Genomic DNA, 20,394 nt, shown 5'->3' on the forward strand with positions numbered 1-20,394 from the left:
TTTCCCAGGGTGGAAGGGTCAGTCACCAGGGGGCATAGGTTCAAGGTCCGTGGGGCAACGTTTAGGGGAGATGTGCGAGGCAGATATTTTAAGCAGAGGGTGCTGAGTGCCTGGAACGCATTGTGGAAGCAGGAGGTTGTGGAAGCAGATACATTAATGCGTTCAAAAGGCATCTTGACAAACACATTGAAAGGATGGGTTTAGAGGGATACGACGCAAGGAAGTGCTGAGGGTTTTGGCAAAGGTTGGTATCATGACCGGTACAGGCTTGGAGGGCCGAAGGGCCTATTCCTTTTGCCGTATTACATAGAACATAGAAAATACAGCACAGAACAGGCCCTTCGGCCCACGATGTTGTGCCGAACCTTTGTCCTAGATTAATCATAGATTATCATTGAATTTACAGTGCAGAAGGAGGCCATTCGGCCCTTTGAGTCTGCACCGGCTCTTGGAAAGAGCACCCTACCCAAACTCAACACCTCCACCCAACACCAAGGGCAATTTGGACATTAAGGGCAATTTATCATTGGCCAATTCACCTAACCCGCACATCTTTGGATTGTGGGAGGAAACCGGAGCACCCGGAGGAAACCCACGCAGACACGGGGAGGACGTGCAGACTCCGCACAGACAGTGACCCAAGCCGGAATCGAACCTGGGACCCTGGAGCTGTGAAGCAATTGTGCTATCCACAATGCTACCGTGCTGCCCTTGAGAACAAATAAATTTACACTATATCATTTAACCGTAATCCATGTACCTATCCAATAGCTGCTTGAAGGTCCCTAATGTTTCCGACTCAACTACTTCCACAGGCAGTGCATTCCATGCCCCCACTACTCTCTGGGTAAAGAACCTACCTCTGATATCCCTCCTATATCTTCCACCTTTCACCTTAAATTTATGTCCCCTTGTAATGGTTTGTTCCACCCGGGGAAAAAGTCTCTGACTGTCTACTCTATCTATTCCCCTGATCATCTTATAAACCTCTATCAAGTCGCCCCTCATCCTTCTCCGTTCTAATGAGAAAAGGCCTAGCACCCTCAACCTTTCCTCGTAAGACCTACTCTCCATTCCAGGCAACATCCTGGTAAAGCTTCTTTGCACCTTTTCCAAAGCTTCCACATCCTTCCTAAAATGAGGCGACCAGAACTGTACACAGTACTCCAAATGTGGCCTTACCAAAGTTTTGTATAGCTGCATCATCACCTCACGGCTCTTAAATTCAATCCCTCTGTTAATGAACACTAGCACACCATAGGCCTACTTCACAGCTCTATCCACTTGAGTGGCAACTTTCAAAGATGTATGAACATAGACCCCAAGATCTCTCTGCTCCTCCACATTGCCAAGAACTCTACCGTTAACCCTGTATTCCGCATTCATATTTGTCCTTCCAAAATGGACAACCTCACACTTTTCAGGGTTAAACTCCATCTGCCACTTCTCAGCCCAGCTCTGCATCCTATCTATGTCTCTTTGCAGCCGACAACAGCCCTCCTTACTATCCACAACTCCACCAATCTTCGTATCGTCTGCAAATTTACTGACCCACCCTTCAACTCCCTCATCCAAGTCATTAATGAAAATCACAAACAGCAGAGGACCCAGAACTGATCCCTGCGGTACGCCACTGGTAACTGGGATCCAGGCTGAATATTTGCCATCCACCATCACTCTCTGACTTCTATCGGTTAGCCAGTTCGTTATCCAACTGGCCAAATTTCCCACTATCCCATGCCTCCTTACTTTCTGCATAAGCCTATCATGGGGAACTTTATCAAATGCCTTACTAAAATCCATGTACACTACATCCACTGCTTTACCTTCATCCACATGCTTGGTCACCTCCTCAAAGAATTCAATAAGATTTGAAAGGCAAGACCTACCGCTCACAAATCCGTGCTGACTATCCCTAATCAAGCAGTGTCTTTCCAGATGCTCAGAAATCCTATCCTTCAGTACCCTTTCCATTACTTTGCCTACCACCGAAGTAAGACTAACTGGCCTGTAATTCCCAGGGTTATCCCTAGTCCCTTTTTTGAACAGGGGCACGACATTCGCCACTCTCCAATCCCCTGGTACCACCCCTGTTGACAGTGAGGACGAAAAGATCATTGCCAACGGCTCTGCAATTTCATCTCTTGCTTCCCATAGAATCCTTGGATATATCCCATCAGGCCCGGGGGACTTGTCTATCCTCAAGTTTTTCAAAATGCCCAACACATCTTCCTTCCTAACAAGTATTTCCTCGAGCTTACCAATCTGTTTCACACTGTCCTCTCCAACAATATCGCCCCTCTCATTTGTAAATACAGAAGAAAAGTACTCATTCAAGACCTCTCCTATCTCTTCAGACTCAATACACAATCTCCCGCTACTGTACTTGATCGGACCTACCCTCGCTCTAGTCATTCTCATATTTCTCACATATGTGTAAAAGGCCTTGGGGTTTTCCTTGATCCTACCCGCCAAAGATTGTTCATGCCCTCTCTTAGCTCTCCTAATCCCTTTCTTCAGTTCCCTCCTGGCTATCTTGTATCCCTCCAATGCCCTGTCTGAACCTTGTTTCCTCAGCCTTACATAAGTCACCTTTTTCCTCTTAACAAGACATTCAACCTCTCTTGTCAACCATGGTTCCCTCACTCGACCATCTCTTCCCTGCCTGACAGGGACATACATATCAAGGACACGTAGCACCTGTTCCTTGAACAAGTTCCATATTTCACTTGTGTCCTTCCCTGCCAGCCTATGTTCCCAACTTGTGCACTTCAATTCTTGTCTGACAACATCGTATTTACCCTTCCCCCAATTGTAAACCTTGCCCTGTTGCACGTAACTATCCCTCTCCATTACTAAAGTGAAAGTCACAGAATTGTGGTCACTATCTCCAAAATGCTCCCCCACTAACAAATCTATCACTTGCCCTGGTTCATTACCAAGTACTAAATCCAATATTGCCCCTCCTCTGGTCGGACAATCTACATACTGTGTTAGAAAAGCTTCCTGGACACACTGCACAAACACCACCCCATCCAAACTATTTGATCTAAAGAGTTTCCACTCAATATTTGGGAAGTTAAAGTTGCCCATGACTACTACCCTATGACTTCTGCACCTTTCCAAAATCTGTTTCCCAATCTGTTCCTCCACATCTCTGCTACTATTGGGAGGCCTATAGAAAACTCCTAATAAGGTGACTGCTCCTTTCCTATTTCTGACTTCAACCCATACTACCTCAGTAGGCTGATACTCCTCGAACTGCCTTTCTGCAGCTATTATACTATCTCTAATTAACAATGCCACCCCCCCACCTCTTTTACCACCCTCCCTAATCTTATTGAAACATCTATAACCAGGGACCTCCAACAACCATTTCTGCCCCTCTTCTATCCAAGTTTCCGTGATGGCCACCACATCGTAGTCCCAAGTACCGATCCATGCCTTACGTTCACCCACCTTATTCCTGATGCTTCTTGCGTTGAAGTATACACACTTCAACCCCTCTCCGTGCCTGCAAGTACTCTCCTTTGTCAGTGTTCCCTTCCCCACTGCCTCATTACACGCTTTGGCGTCCTGAATATCGGCTACCTTAGTTGCTGGACTACAAATCCGGTTCCCATTCCCCTGCCAAATTAGTTTAAACCCTCCCGAAGAGTACTAGAAAACCTCCCTCCCAGGATATTGGTGCCCCTCTGGTTCAGATGCAACCCGCCCTGCTTGTACAGGTCCCACCTTCCCCAGAATGCGCTCCAATTATCCAAATACCTGAAGCCCTCCCTCCTACACCATTCCTGCAGCCACGTGTTCAACTGCACTCTCTCCCTATTCCTAGCCTCTCTATCACGTGGCACCGGCAACAAACCAGAGATGACAACTCTGTCTGTCCTGGCTTTTAACTTCCAGCCTAACTCCTTAAACTCGTTTATTACCTCCACACCCCTTTTCCTACCTACGTCGTTGGTACCAATGTGCACCACGACTTCTGGCTGCTCACCCTCCCCCTTAAGGATCCTGAAGACACGATCCGAGACATCCCTGGCCCTGGCACCCGGGAGGCAACATACCTTCCAGGAGTCTCGCTCGCGACCACAGAATCTCCTATCTATTCCCCTAACCATTGAATCTCCTACAACTATTGCTTTTCTATTCTCCCCCCTTCCCTTCTGAGCCCCAGAGCCAGACTCAGTGCCAGAGACCTGGCCGCTAGGGCCTTCCCCCGGTAGGTCATCCCCCCCAACAGCATCCAAAACGGTATACTTGTTTTGAAGGGGACCGGCCACGAGGGATCCCTGCACTTTCTGCCTGTTTGTTTTTTTCCCCCTGACTGTAACCCAGCTATTCTTGTCCTGTACCTTGGGTGTGGTTACCTCCTTGTAACTCTTCTCAATCACGCCCTCTGCCTCCCGGATGATCCGAAGTTCATCCAGCTTCAGCTCCAGTTCCCTAACACGGTCTTTGAGGAGCTGAAGTTGGGTGCACTTCCCGCAGGTATAGTCAGTGGGGACACCGGTGGTATCCCTCACCACCCACATCCTACAGGAGGAGCATGTAACTGGCCTAGCCTCCATCCCCTCTTACCTGACAGAATATAGCTGCCCTGTGGACTAACTAGATCTCCGCCCTCCGACCCTGCTCCCAGTCAGCTACACTTTCTGTAAACTCCTGGCTCTCTTCTCACTCTTTGCGGAAATGTCGGAAACAAAATGAAAGGAGCACCTTACTCCCTCCTCACCTAACTCCCTCAGTCACCAAACTCTTACTATAGCACTCAAAAAGCACCAAATTGTTTGTTGTTGTTTGTTCTTGTTCTATATTTGCATTAGTTAGGCAGGGATATGGGGCGGGATTCTCCCCTACCTGGCGGGCGGGGGGTCCCGGCGTGATGGAGTGGCGGGAACCACTCCGGCGTCGGGCCGCCCCAAAGGTGCGGTCTCCGCACCTTTAGGGGCCAAGTCCTCACCTTGAGGGGCTAGGCCCGCGCCGGAGCGGTTTCCGCTCCACCGGCTGGCGGGAAAGGCCTTTGGCGCCACGCCAGTCGGGGCCGAAAGGTCTTCGCCGGGCGACGCGGGTCCGCGCATGCGCGGGAGTGTCAGCGGCTGCTGACGTCATGTCCGCGCATGCGCAGGGGAGGGGGTCTCTTCCGCCTCCGCCATAGTGAAGATCATGGCGAAGGCGGAAGAAAAAGTAAGTCCACACGGCACAGGCACGCCCGCGGATCGGTGGGCCCCGATCGCGGGCCAGGCCACCGTGGGGGCCAGATCGCCACGCGCCCCCCCCCCCCCCCCCAGGACCCCGGAGCCCGCCCGCACCGTCTTGTCCCGCCGTTCAAAAGGTGATTTAATCCACGCTGGCAGGACAGGCATTCCAGCAGCGGGACTTCGGCCTATCGTGGGCCGGAGAATCGGCGGGGGTGGGCCCGCCGACCGGCACAGCGTGATTCCCGCCCCAGCTGATCGGCACGGCGCAATTCCCGCCCCCGTCGAATCTCTGGTGCAGAGACTTCGGGACACGGCGGGGGCGGGATTCACGCCAGCCCCCGGCAATTCTCTGACCCGGCGGGCGGTCGGAGAATCCCGCCCATGGTCTCGGAGTGCAGCTGATTTTTTAAACTTTTCATGTTTTGGATTGTAAGAGCCATGGTCAAACAGAAAATAAACAAAATGCTTTATTCATTGTCAGTGATTGTTTCCAGTGGCATCACTAATGACTTTGAAATTTAGTACAGAAGAGGCCACCAGTAATACAGACTGAGTATCCCTTCTTCGAAATTCCGAAATCGAAAAGCTCTTGGGCGGGATTCTTCGTTTCTGAGCATGTGTCTAGTCTTATGATCAAAAAGGCGGCGCCACCCCCGCACCGAGACTCCGCCCGTTTGGGGGCTAGTAGCCATGCCACATAAAGTGCCTGGCTTTACCTGCAGATACAGACAGTGAGTTGCCGGGTCCGTGGCCGCTCATGTGGCGGTCGCTCCGTACAACATGGCGCCGGCAGTACGCGGACCCCGTGTGCCAGATAATGCCCCCCTGTAAACCCCCTCACCACCCCCAGACCACCCCCACCAATCTCCCCAACCCCTGCCAAAGCCCCCCCACCCCCCCCCCCCCCCCCCCCCGGCCAGCAGAACACCTCCCTATACCCCCACAACTATGGCAGCGCTGGACACAGTCCGCAGCCGCCACACGAGGTTGACGAAAACTCAGAGCACAAGTGATCCGCGCCATCGGGAAGTTGGCCCATCGGGGGTGGAGCATCGGGGGAGGGCCTTCAGGTGACGTCCTGAGGCCGTCCCAATGGAGTGCAGCCTACTCAGAGCGATGATACAGTTTTGCAGGGAGCGGAGCATCCAAAAAACGGCATCAAAAGGGATTCTCCGGCCAATCGCCAAATGCAATTTTGGTGTCGCCAATCAGAGAATCCCGCCCTAAGTGTTGATGCCGGCGCAGAATTTGTGGAGTTCCACGACAGCAAAACTGGCGCCACAACTGGACCGACTCTGCTACAGGTAAACTGCTAGCACCAGCACCACGTGGAACACAGTCGATTACAATGAGAAACGGTGCAGAATGCGCCAGTTTCACAATTGACACTCAGGAGGCTGAGAAGCTGCAGCCATGTGTACACACTTCACTCCCCATATACACCATCCCAGCCAACAACTGGGCAGCGAGGATAGCGGCCTCAAGATTGACAGATGCCTAGCTGGAGACCATCCAGGACCCAATGAAGGAGAGGCTGATGACCGTGTAGCCCGGCCGGGCGGCCTGCCAGCCGACGCCATTTGCCTTGCCTGGGCGCAGGTGGCAGAGGCAGACAGCGCCATGGGTAACACTGTCTGGGCCGGAGAGCAGTGTCTGAAAAATCAGCACGACCTCCTCAGGGTGGCCAGGGTGAGTATGCAACACTGTGCCCCTGGCACTAACCCCTGTCCCACACACCCATAACCCTACACCCCCCTCACCTGGAGGGCAGCAGGACCCCACCTTGTACCACATGCTGGCACCCATACCCACACAGCCATTTTCTGCGCCCACCAGCCCCCCTCCAGGAGAAGGCCACGCACAACCGGCAGGACTGTGTGAAGACTTGAGAGGGACCGCCGGACCTGTAGTCCCTAATCATGGCAGATCAGAGGGCCCTGGACATGGTCGACGGTTTGTAGAAAAAGGAGGTCGCCTAGGTGCAGTTCGGTCGCGAATGAGGAAGTGAGACCCTGCTGAGTTGCAGTTCCCCATGACACCTCCCCCAACACAACGCCCACACCATCCTAACTCCACCATCCTCACTCCCTCCCCCCCCCAGTCTAATCATGCATCTTGTCTTGCGTCTTACAGGACCTGCTGGAGTTGGGGCGGGTCTATCTGGCATCCCCCGCCCCCAGCCAGTGGCACAGCCGAAGCCCCCCTGGGGCCAAGCAGCAACGCTGAGAGCAGCTCAATCACCCGAGACACAGGACACCCCAGAACTCGAGTCTGAGGATGACAACAGCCTCTACCATCCCAGATACATACACCTCGGTTCAGCACTTCAGTGAAGAGGCTCCTGGGACACTATCTGGTGCGCACCGCACAGCTGACCCGGTACAGTAGGAACACCCGAGGGGGCGGATGGTCGAGGGGGTGGATGGTCGGGGGGGGCAGGCTGTCGTCCAGACAGGTTTTGTGCTTCTGGAATGGACAGTCCTATCGATAGTGGAGATGTAGTCACAGAGCCAGGGAATACATGAGGGGTTGACAGCGAGCATTCAGCACCTGCAGGTGCACTTGGAGGAGTCCAACTGCGTGCAGGAGCAAGAGATGGTGCCGACCATACATGCCACCCACGCCAACACCACACGGGTGCCGTCCGCGGTGGAGGCATTGGGGACGATGGTTGTGTCTATGGATCAGCATGTCCAAGGCCTGGTGCATTCTGTGCAACCACTGGCCGAGGCCCAGGACAGGGTTGCCGCCTCACAGGCAACCATGTGCCAGAGCCGCCTGGACATCGCAGCGGTGCTCCTCAGCAATGCCCAGTCACAGCGGCCCTTGGCTGAGAGCGTTGGCGGCATTGGCCAGGTACTGGCCAATGTGGTGCAGACACAGAAGGAGGTGGCCAAGTCCCAGAAGGTGGTGGCACAGTCAACGGGTGATGTGGCGCAGCCCCAGACAAAGGCCCACTCCTGTGCTCCATGGCCTTCAGCACATAGACCCTAGTCGAGACCAGAGTGGGCCTCCAGGACTGGTAGCGCCAGGTGGTGGGGGAGCCTTAGGCTACAATTCCACTCACACCCCCATGCCTTGGAGTAGCCCGTGGTGCATCGGGCACATCGAGGGAGGAGGAGGTCATGACCCCGTGCTGGTGACTCCCGCAGGGGAGGTGCTGGAACACCACAGTACCTCACCCACTCCTGCCCCTGGTGCATTTGCTGGGCAGCGGACAGAACAGAGCACCACACTACCTGGCTCACCCGAGCAGCAGCTGGACCCATCAAGCCCGGACGTCCCAGAAAACAGCCGTCAACGGGGACACAGGCCGCAGAGCAGGGATCACAGCAGGCAGCCTCCACTCCTGCTGTACCATCTGGGGAACCACCTAAACTTAGCGTGAGGGCCCATGAGGCCAGAAAGTTAGACACCAGTGAAGTTGGCACAGATGAAGGACACAGTTTACTTAAAGGGGCCAGGCACCAATCTGTATATATGTTGTCATATTAAACACTTGTTCCCACTGTTACAACCTGCCTTGGTGCTCTGTCAGATGGGTGTGAGGGGTGGGCTGGTCTGGGCTGGCCAGAGAGGGGGGAGGGGGGGCTGTGAATGGGTGGCCTGGGCTCCATACGTCCACAACCCCTGACAGTCCCCACCACCATCACCCCAGGGATTCGATGGGACTGTGCGATGGGATGGCCAGCTTGCATGCAGGGATCACCCAGGTGGATGGTGGAAAGTGCTACCATGGGCAAGAGTCAGATATTGTCAAACGATGCAGAGTACCAGAGTCCATCGCAGAGCGGGTTGTCATCATCCTCCATCCCATTTACCAGATTTGGTGCTACTCCTAACCCATGGCCTCCACCCCGCAGTGCGGCAGGTATGTATCAAAGAGGGGGTAGAAGGTGAGGGGGTGACCGGTCAGCAGTCAGTGAACCTGGAGGTTATCAGAACAACCCGTCCGCGTTGGCTCTGGCACACATATCATGTGGCCTCCCATGCCTGCCTGGGCTCCATGTCCTGCCCATCCTCCCCTCGCCCGCATCCCCCTCACGGACGAGGCCTGGCATTCCTCCTCTTTCTCCAACACATCACCCCTCTGTTGGAGGACACAGCAGGCCACCACGATGCGGGCCCCCCTCTCAGCATCATACTGGAAAGCCCCTCCAGATCGGTCCACGCACCAGAAACTGCATCTTCAGGAGGCCGAAGCACCGCTCGATCACACCCCTGGTTGCTGTATGGACATCGTTGTAGCGGGTCTCCATGTCAGTCTGTGGTCTCCGGATAAGTGTCATCAGCCATGACCGCAGCGGGTAACCCTTGACACCCAGGAGACAGCCCATTGGGGGCTTCTCAAGCGTGTCAGGAATCGTCAAGTGTGCCAGGATGAAGGTGTCAGGCACACACCCTGGGTATCGGACGCATCCGTACATGATGGGCATCTGATGGTCACATAGCAGCTGCACGTTCATCGAGTGACACCCCTTTCAATTGGTGTAGAGCGGCCTATCATCTGCAGATGTTCGTAAGGGGACGTGCAACCCGTCGATCACCCCCTGGACCCGGGGCATCAAGGCGATGGCAGCGAACCCTGCCGCCCGGGCATCCTGGTGGACTCAGTCCTCATTGAAGCGGATGCATTGAGCCACCTGAGCACATAGGGCTTCCGTGACTGCGCGGATGCACCTATGAACCAAGGCATGTGAGATTCCGGACAGGTCCCCACTCGGCGCCTGGAAGGGCCCCCACGGCTTAAAAGTTCAGTGCGACTGTAGCCTTGATCGACACCAGGAGCGGGTGTCCTCCCCCATACCCCTGAGGTGGAAGATATGGGGCACTGTCCCCCTGCTCAGCCGGAGTCTTCAACGGCATGCCCAGTCTGGCAGGACCTCGAATGACAGGCACTGCCGGTACACACAAGGCCTCATGTGGTGCCTCCTTGGTACCTCCTCCTCGGCCTGTTGGGCGGCTGCCACCTGTTTCTCTGTGGCACGCTGCATTGCTGCATGCTTCGCTGCTGCAGCTTCCACCTCCTCGAACAGCTCCAGCTCACGCAGCCGCAGGGCATACCCCAGGGCTGCAGTGACTAGCAGGAAGGCCACCATTGCTGGTTGAATTCCAATATCCATTGTCTGCAGCGGATGGGTTTGGTGGGGGTGGGGGCACCCATACGGCCGGTGTCACCATGCAGAACCAGGTGCTATGGTCGTTGGTCAGTGGGGTATGCAGTAAGGTGGCTGTCTTGCAGGCCGTGACAATGGCAGTCCATGATAGAACCTATTCTCCGCCCAATCGCGTTTTGCAATTTCTGCTTCAGCCAATGGAGAATCCCGCCTTTTAAATCCATACTTTTTTATGAGCGCCAAAATCATGTTTCAAGTCCTCAGCGTCGGCTGTTCCTAATGCTGTATCCAGTTCTTGTGACCGAACAGACGTGCGTGTATGCATCCTTCCAATTGACGGCACGTGTTTGTTGCGCCAAAAGAGTTGAACCCGGTACCTGATTCCCTCTCGAGAAGGAAGCCACATACCCCTTGTCAGCTACGCCGCCAACCGGCGACTCAAAATAGCATCTGAGAGTCTTTGCAGTTTGATATGCTTCACAGCGCCAGGGTCCTGAGTTTGATTCCCGGCTTGGGTCACTGTCTATGCGGAGTCTGCACGTTCTCCCCGTGTCTGCGTGGGTTTCCTCCGGCCGCTCCGGTTTCCTCCCACAAGTCCCGAAAGGTGTGTTTGTTAGGTGAATTGGACATTTTGAATTCTCCTACAGTGTACCCGGACATGCGCCGGAGTGTGGCGACTAGGGACTTTTCACAGTAACTTCATTGCAGTGTTAATGTAAGTCTACTTGTGACAATAATAACGATTATTATTATTATTTCAAAATTTGAAAAATTCCAGAACCCGATACACTCTCGGCCACAAGCATTTTGAATAAGGGATACCCAACCTCTCCCACATTTAATTTACAATGCATTATTCACATATCAAAACTCATAATAATGCTCTAAGTGACATTAGGTGGCATCTCCTTTTGAAGGAGATATTGGAGGAAAACATTCAGGTCAAATTTATATGTTGTACAGTTTCGATTGATAGGGTAAAAAAGTCTTCATTATCATTGATCCTCTGATATCAGACCTCACATGTCTTGAAGAAGACAGACTGCACTCAATTCAGCTGGATATTTCATGAATGACAGGTGTAGATTTGGAAGCAAAATGAATTCCAATGTACAAGAATTAGGGAACTTTAAGAAATAGTGGCTGGGATTCTCCGAGCCTCCGCGCCGCAATTGCCCTCAGCGCGGGGATGGAGAATCGCCCTCAGCACGTCAGATCCACGATCAGGTCCGGTGCCTTCCCGTGATTCTCCGGGGACCGGAGAATTGCCACCAATCGCGCGCGCGCGGTCAACGCGGCGCCGGTCGGCAGCCATTGAAAGAGACCCGCGCGGCGATTCTCCGCCGACAAATGGCTGAGTTCCCGCCGGCGTGGTTCACTCATGGTTCCACCCGGCGGGAGCTCAGTGGGGGGCGAGGGGATCTGTCACCGGGTTGGGGGCCTCCAGGACGGCCAAGCTCGCGATCGGGGGCCACCAATCGGCAGGTCCGCACGATCTGGGAGGGGCCTCTATTGTCAGGGCCGGCCCGCTGTGTGGGTCCGCCATGTTGCGCGGACCCGCGGCCGGTGTGCAGGGCCCTGTATCGACAGCTGGAGCTGCGAGGACTGCTCCGGTGCCCTGCTAGCCCCCTTCAAAACAGAGAATCACTCTGGACTTTCTCCAGGAAAGTCCAGAGTGATTCGCGCCCGTTTTCTCGTGGGCGTGGGGACATAGCCCCATTATCAGAGAATTCCGCCCAGTGTTTATTTAGAATTTTATTTTCAATATGTTAAACCTATGACACCTAAAATACCCTCTGTTAAGTTTTTTTTTGTACGGTTACAAATCCTGATTTTTTATCAGCAGTCTCTCTTGTCTTCCTGAGCTATGCATCATTTGCATTTGAATATTTATATCGGCATTCAATCCCAAAAACCTGGTAAATATCCTCTGTACTGACCAGGAGAGTGGAAGCAGGAACTCAAAATGGATGTATTAAATCTGCTACCACACCACATATTAGTTATTCAATGACATTTGGCAGTACTAACCCATTTCCTAGTGGGGAATGGTGTCACAACTCTTCAGTGCTCCCAAGCAAAAAAAGTCAAATTCTAGTAAAGGCCACATGAGTGGTTATGGTTACAAATGGGCAATCTTGCGCCGGTGCATTAGGAGATCATTGGGGGTTGGGGTTAAGCATTGTTGCAGCAGAGTAGAGGGAACGTCAGTCTGCATCTGACTTGATTGTGGCATTTCTCAAATACCACTGTTACCAATTTTCCTTAAAATATTGTACAGTGAGAAACACCGGTACTCTTCAAAGGTAAATCACATAGTTACCTGTCTTGGTCCCAGATCTTTCCAACATTGTGACAGAGGTATCTCTTACATGTGGTAATCATCTGATTGGTAACCTTGACGAAAAGAGCAGTCATGTGCTCTGATGTGTTATAATACTTTGAAATGCTGTGGATCATCCGAATGCTGTTCATCAAATTGGGAATATGTTCGACCATGGTGACCTGAAACATACAAATATAGAAAATAGGAACAAGAGTAGGCCACACGGCTAGAATACTTAACGAATATTTTGTGTACTAAGAAAGAGGATGTTGACAACATGTCAGTAAAAATGGAGATGCTAGAGGTAATGGATGGAGTGAACCTTTATAGGCAGGATGTACTAGAAAGGCTGGTTATTCATTAGAGTGGATAAATCCGCTGGTCTGGTTATTTTGATTCTCAGGTTTCCAATGGAAGTGGGATGGCAATAGCGGAGCCTGTCATAGTTTTCCCGTCTTCCCTAGATATGAGTGAGGTGCCAGAAAATTGGGAAGTGTCAAATCTAAGGCGGTGGTGTCGTGGTATTGTCACTGGACTAGTAATCCAGAGATGCAGGATAATGCTCTGGAGTCCTAGGTTCGAATCCCACCATGGGGGATGGTAAAATTTGAATTCAATAAAAATCTAGAATTGAAAGTCTAATGATGATCATGAAACCACTGTCGATTGTTGTAAAAGCCCATCTGGTTCACGACTGTCCTTTAGGGAAGGTAATATGCGTCCTTACCTGGTCTGGCCTACCTGTGACTCCAGGTCCACGGCAATGTGGTTGACTCTAAAATTACCCAGCAAGCCACTCGTTCAAGGGCACTTAGGGATGGACAACAAATGCTGGCCCAGTCAGGGACGCCCACATCCCGTGAATAAATAAAAACAAAATGTGAAATCGTTGTTCAAGTGAGGTTGTAATGTAAAGACATTCCGAGTAACTATATGCTGGTCAGTGTAACATCAGTGGTATGTAGGGTTTTACAAACAATAATTAGGGAAAGATTCGTAGCCACTTGGAGAAGTTTGGATTAACTAAGGACAGCCAGCATGGATTTATACACGGCAGCTGATATTTAGCTAATCGTTTGAATTTATGAGGATAGAATCATAGAATCCCTACAGTGTAGAAAGAGGCCATTCGGCCCATCGATTCTGCACCAACCCTCCAAAAGAGCACCCTACCCAGCACCCTGCCCTATCCTGATAAACCCACCTAACCTTTAGACACTAAGAGGCAATTTAGAATGGCCAATCCACCTAACCTGCACAACTTTGGACTCTGGGAGGAAACTGGAGCATCTGGAGGAAACCCACGCAAGCACGGGGAGAATGTGCAAACTCCACACAGTCACCCAAGGTTGGAATTGAATCCGGGTCCCTGGTGCTGAGAGACAGCAGTGCTAACCACTGTGTAACAGAGAAGGTTGAAAAAGGTCAGTGCTAAGATCACTGCTTTTTTGATACACAGTGTCTCCTGTTAATTCAAGATTGATTTGTTATGTTGTAGGTGTAACATAAGCGGCTTCCTTGTGGTGCACTTGACAAAGGAAGGTTCAGACGTGGAGATAACTGCAACACGTTCATTAAACTATTTACACTTCTATTACTCGGGTTCGACACGACTGCTAATCCTACTATAGCTACACAGACTGACTAACCAGCTGCTGCAATCCACATGGTGGGTGTAACATTGAATCAACCCTGTGTCTCTACTCACTGGAAAGAGGCAGATCATGTGTGTGGTGTCCTTTATATATGGGTTGGTGTAATACCCCTCTGTGGTTGTGTCACCTCTGTGTGTATCATGAATGTCCATTGGTCATGTCCTATCTAATTGATCTATTGGTTGAATGTGTGTGTGTGATGTCTCTTGTGCTCCCTCTAGTGTCTAGCTAGCCTACATGCATTTACATTGATCCACATCACCACAAAGATGGCCAGCCATACCCATCTGCACATGCACATTTACCCACACAGACACATAAAACTAATGACGTTATTTGCAGGAGCCACAGTGTTGTTTGGATCTTAAACTATGCATGCATGGCATCAGCAGCAAATGTATATTTTGATGTATATAACTGACTTGGATATTGAATACAGGGTAAAGTTTCAAAATTTGACGATGGTACAAAATAGCGGCAGAATCTTTCTTTAATGGCAAGATTGTTGGCAGCAGAACGGGAAGTGTGTACACTTTGGTTCAGGCAGGACAAGAGGCCATGCGGGATCATGCAGCGACCAGTCAATTACTTATGCATGAGCATGGAGTACAGCAAGGCATGCATGGGTTGTGCAAAACGTCGACATTCCCACCATTACCTCACGTTGGCACCTTATTTAAAGACCACCTGGACAAGTATTCATCCCCTGGAGGCCCATCTGCCTGACCAAGGCAGAGTATTGTGACTAGAGTATTGTGTCTGGTTCGGGTCACCACACTTTAGGAAGAATGTGAAGTTCTGAAGAGGATACGAAGGAAATTTACCAGAATAATTCCCAAGAGTGAGGGAATTTAGCTACAAGGGTAGGTTGAAGAACCTGGGGTTGTTCTCTTTACAGAAGAGGTTAAAGGGAGATATGGTAGTGGTGTACTAGATAATAGTAGGTAAGATGGACAAAGTAAAGCTGTTCCCATTGGCTGTTGGTACAAGGACGAGGGGACAAAGATTTTAAAGCTTTAGGTAAGAGATGCAATCAGGATGTGAGGAATAACTTTTGTTACACATGATGTGGAGATGCCCGCGTTGGTCTGGGATGAGCACAGTAAGAAGTCTTACAACACCAGGTTAAAGTCCAACAGGTTTGTTTCAAATCGCTAGCTTTCGGAGCACAGCTCACCTGAGGAAGGAGCTGTGCTCCGAAAGCTAGTGATTCGAAATAAACCTGTTGGACTTTAACCTGGTGTTGTAAGACTATTTTGCTACACAGTGAGTGAAAATCCTGAAACCCTCTGCCGGTGAAGATAGCACAAGAGGACATGATGAATGATTTCAAAAGAAATATGAAGAGGTATTTGAGAGAAATAAACTTGCAGGGCCACAGGGATAGAGCAGGGGAATGGCACTGACTGGGTTACTCTACAGAGAGCTGTCAGAGACTCAGCTGACCAAACGGCCTCCCTTTGTCCTGCAATGACACAATGGCTCTATGTTAAACAGGAGTATAATTACTTAGAATATTTAACTTACAGGTGTACACTTTGCAAGAGGCCCAAAGAATTTGTCCAGTGTGTACAGATACTTCACATTATCTTTAGCTTCATTGGCTGCATCTGTAATATTACTATCCTGAGAAAAAGTAAAATTAAAAATTACTACAAGGAATTGATGTCTATGAGCAGTACATTGCTGGTTAACATGCTCAATATTTAATGTGTGTACTTTTAAAAAAAGTAAAAATAGGAACAACATATTTGCTGCACAACTCAGTTTGAAAGTTGAAACTTACCAGTTTTTTCCAATGTTTCAATGTCCTGGACTTTGCAACTTGAAGAATGCCTACCACTCGTCTCACTTGAGGGCTCTTAACCTGATCAAAGAGGCTAAAATAAAAAATAATAAAGTTGCTGAAAAACACAAAAATCTGAATTCAATTGCATGAACCTTCACAAAGTCTTAGCTTGATGGCATTGCAAAACTATGGGTTGGCAGGGGAAACAGAGATTTTGCAGAACGGGATTTAGTGATATTAAGACCTTGAATTTCATGTGGGTCAGCCAGCCTTCCATCTTAAAACATGTGAAAACCCCTTGTTAACAGCAGAGACTCAGTTGCATTCCAGCATGGTCAGTGTGGAATGTTCCAGGTAACTGTTACACTGGAACCAAAACCCATGGATTTTTAGGGTCTAAGATTTGGACAGATGATTGAAAGACAGAATGTAACCATAACATGTGAAGTGGGCACACATCTCCGTTACACTTTGTTAACTCAACATTATAGCCATTACACAGTTTTTCCTTGAGGCTTTTCCCTATCTGGTTGGTGCTCTGTAACTACAAACCTGAAAAAATAAATATTTTTGTGAAGAGTTTCCATTTCACTGAGGAGACTTCAGGCCAATCCATAACCAACATCCTGTCCTAAAAGCTCTGCTGACGTTTTAACAAATGCGACCAGTTCTACAGCAGTAGCTGAAGCAACCTGCAACATTTTAAAAGAATCAACAACATTCTAACTAAAACAAACCACAGAAAAAGGTCAGTTAACTAAATTTTCCAATGTTACCGGATTCTTGAAACAATTCAATGATCCGGATTTATATTCTCCCCATACACTAAACAGTTATGCCTTGGGTGATAACCTATTTGTGCGCCAATTTTTGTTGAAATCTGTCCATTAGATTTTTAAATAAATTGTTTGCGGGCAAACAGAATAATAGACTTTAGAAGAATGAGAGAGGATCTGATTGAGGTACATAAAATACTAAAAGGGATCGATGAAGTAAACGTAGACCAAATGCTCCCCCTTGTAAGGCAATCTATAATGAGAGGTCACAGATATAGGTTGAGAGGTAGATTTAGAACTGAGATGGGCCGCACGGTGGCAGAGTGGTTAGCATTGCTAACTCACAGCGCCAGGGACCCAGGTTCAATTCCAGCCTCGGGTGACTGTCTGTGTGGAGTTTGTATGTTCTCCCCATGTCTTCATGGGTTTTCTCCGGGTGCTCCAGTTTCCTCCCACAGTCCAAAGATGTGCGGGTTAGGTGGATTAGCCATGCTAAATAGCCCGTTTATGTGCAGGTTAGGTTACAGGATTACGAGGATAGGGCAAGGTGGACACTTTTCAATGGGCAGAGTGCTAATTCAAAGAGTTGGTGCAGACTTGATAGGCTGAATGGCCTCCTTCTCCACTGTAGGGATTCTATGATTCTACGAGGAGGAACTATTTCTTGCAGAGGGCGGTGAATTTGTGGAACTCGCTGCCCCATATTGCAGTGGAGTCTGATTCATTAAATGGATTCAAGAAGGAGATAGATAATTTCTGATTTTTAAAAATGTGTTGAAGGGATGTGGAGAACAGGTAGGGAGGTGGATTTGAGACCAGGACAAAATCAGCCAAGATCTGCTTGAATGATGGAGCAGCCCCGAAGGACTGAATTGCCAATTTCTGCTCCTAATTCCTCTGTTCCTATGTTTCTAAACAAGGGTAAAAACATTACCTCTATCTCCCCTTCAGCGGCAGGGGTAATGAAACAACTGAGTTAGTTGCACAAATTCAACTAAAAGGCTATTATGTAGTAACCATTATAGAGACCTGACTACAACGTGACTATGATTGGGAGCTAAATATTCCAAGACAGAGGATCTTTAGAAAGGACAGGAAGGTTGGGCAAGGAAGCTAGAGTAGCAAAAAGACAATTACTGCAGTAGAGAAAAGAGGATTTTTGAGCAGTGGAGAAAGTGCAGCTAGAGTTAAGGAACAGAATAGGTGCCGTTCATAAATCATATCATAATATTGGAGAACACATGTAAATATGGAGATCGAGGAAACAAAAACAAAGTAGTTATAATAAGGTATTTTAATTTTCACACGAGACTGGGTGAAGCAGAATAGTTTTAGTAATAAAGGCAAGGAATTTCTAAAATGTATTGGGGACAGTTTCCTCGAACAACATGCTTTAGAAGCAACAAGGTAACAGGCCACGCCCCGCACTGTGTGGAGCTGGAGTTGGGGGAGGAGAGGGGCCAGTGCCCATTGTGGCGAATGGATCTGGGACTGCTGGCGGACGAGGAGGTTTGTGGGCGGGTTCGGGGGTGCATCCAAAGATATGTGGAGGCCAATGATAATGGGGAGGTGGCGGTGAGTATGGTCTGGGAGGCACTGAAGGCAGTGGTCAGGGGGGAGCTAATTTCAATCAGGGCTCACAGGGAGAGGAGGGAGAAGATGGAGAGGGAGAGATTAGTGGGGGAGATACTGAGGGTGGATAGGAGATACGCGGAATCCCCCGAAGAGGGGCTGCTGAGGGAGCGCCAGAGCCTCCAAAAGGAGTTTGACTAGCTGACCACGGGGAAAGCTGAGGCCCAGTGGAGGAGGGTACAGGGAGCAGTGTATGAGTATGGGGAGAAGGCGAGTCGGATGTTGGCGCATCAGCTGCGGAGGAGGGAGGCGGCTAGGGAGTCAGAGATAGAGGGGGGAACACGGTGCAGAGTCCAGCTAAAATAAACAAGGTCTTTAGGGACTTTTATGGTAAGTTGTACAAGTCAGAACCCCGGGAGGAGGGAGAGGGGACGCGGCAGTTCCTGGACCAACTGAGGTTCCCAAGGGTGGAAGAGCGGGTAGAGGGTTTGGGAGCCCCGATCGAGATGGAGGAGCTAGTTAAGGGGTTGGGGAGTATGCAGGCGGGCAAGGCCCCGGGGCCGGATGGGTTCCCGGTTGAGTTCTACAGGAAGTTCTCGGAGCTGTTGGGCCTGTTGTTGCTGAGAACCTTTAATGAGGCGAAGGAAAAGGGAATCCTTCCCCGACGATGTTGCAGGCTTTGATCTCGCTTATCCTCAAGCGGGATAAGAACCCGCTGCAGTGTGGCTCTTATATGCTGATTTAGCTCCTCAATGTGGATGCCAAGCTGTTGGCAAAGGTTTTGGCCACCAGGATTGAGGATTGTGTCGCGGGAGTGATACATGAGAACCAGACGAGGTTTGTGAAGGGCAGGCAGCTGAACACGAACGTGCGGAGGCTCCTGAATGTGATTATGATGCCCTCCGAGGGGGGGGGGAGGCAGAAGTGGTGGCGGCAATGGACGCGGAGAAGGTTTTGATCGGGTGGAGTGAGAGTACCTGTGGGAGGTGTTGGGCAGATTTGGGTTCGGGGAGGAGTTCATAGGGTGAGTTAAATTGCTGTACCAGGCCCCGGTGCCGAGTGTATCGACGAACCGGCTGCAGTCAGGGTATTTTAGGTTGTACCGTGGAACGAGACAGGGGTGCCCTTTGTCCCCCCTGCTTTTTGCCCTGGCGATTGAGCCACTGGCCATGGCGTTGAGAGAGTCCAGAAACTGGAGGGGGTTGGTTCAGGGGGGGGAGGTGCACCGTGTCTCACTATATACGGATGACCAGCTGCTGTACATTGCGGATCCGGTGGAGGGGATGGGGGAGGTCATGCAGACCCTTAGGGAGTTTGGAGACTTCTCGGGATATAAGCTCAACGTGGGGAAGAGCGAGCTGTTTGTGGTGCATGCGAGGGGCCAGGAAAAGAGGTTGGAGGAGCTGCCGCTCAAGATGGGGAGAGGAGTTTTTGGTATTTGGGTATCCAGGTGGCTAAGAGTTGGGGAGTCTTGCATAAGCTCAATCTGGCACGGCTGGTGGACCAGATGGAGGAGGACTTCAGGAGGTGGGACATGTTGCCACTCTCCCTGGCGGGTAGGGTGCAGTCCGTTAAGATGACAGTCCTCCCCAGGTTCCTGTTCATCTTTCAGTGCCTGCCCATTCTCATCCCTGAGGCCTTCTTTAAGCGGGTAAACAGGAGCATTGTGGGAGTTGTGTGGGCAAATAAAACCCCGAGGGTTAAGAGGCTGTTCTTGGAGCGCAGTCGGGGGGGGGGGGGGGGGGGGGGGGGGGGGGGGGGGGGGGGTTGGCGCTGCCGAACCTGTGCAGCTATTACTGGGCAGCGAATGTGTCTATGATACGGAAGTGGGTAATGGAGGGATAGGGGGCGGCTTGGAAAAGATTAGAGGCGGCGTCCTGTATAGGTACTGGCCTGGGGGCACTGGTGACGGCCGCTTCCGCCGACGAGGAATACCACGAGCCAGGTGGTGGCGGTGC

General features: G+C 50.7%; 1 protein-coding gene across 1 annotated transcript in view; it reads right to left on the reverse strand.

Moving 5' to 3' along the window:
• Positions 1–20,394, reverse strand: part of dnah5l (dynein, axonemal, heavy chain 5 like) — a 585,621-nt gene that overhangs the window by 456,737 nt on the left and 108,490 nt on the right. Inside the window, exons 10-12 of the mRNA XM_072508719.1 lie at positions 16,086–16,179; positions 15,827–15,925; positions 12,642–12,823 (exon numbers count right to left, since the gene is read on the reverse strand). Of these exons, the coding sequence (XP_072364820.1) occupies positions 12,642–12,823; positions 15,827–15,925; positions 16,086–16,179 (375 nt within the window). The remainder of the gene's footprint in view (positions 1–12,641; positions 12,824–15,826; positions 15,926–16,085; positions 16,180–20,394) is intronic.

The sequence above is a fragment of the Scyliorhinus torazame genome, chromosome 6, assembly GCF_047496885.1.
Source record: "Scyliorhinus torazame isolate Kashiwa2021f chromosome 6, sScyTor2.1, whole genome shotgun sequence".
In the NCBI taxonomy this organism is placed as follows: domain Eukaryota; kingdom Metazoa; phylum Chordata; class Chondrichthyes; order Carcharhiniformes; family Scyliorhinidae; genus Scyliorhinus; species Scyliorhinus torazame.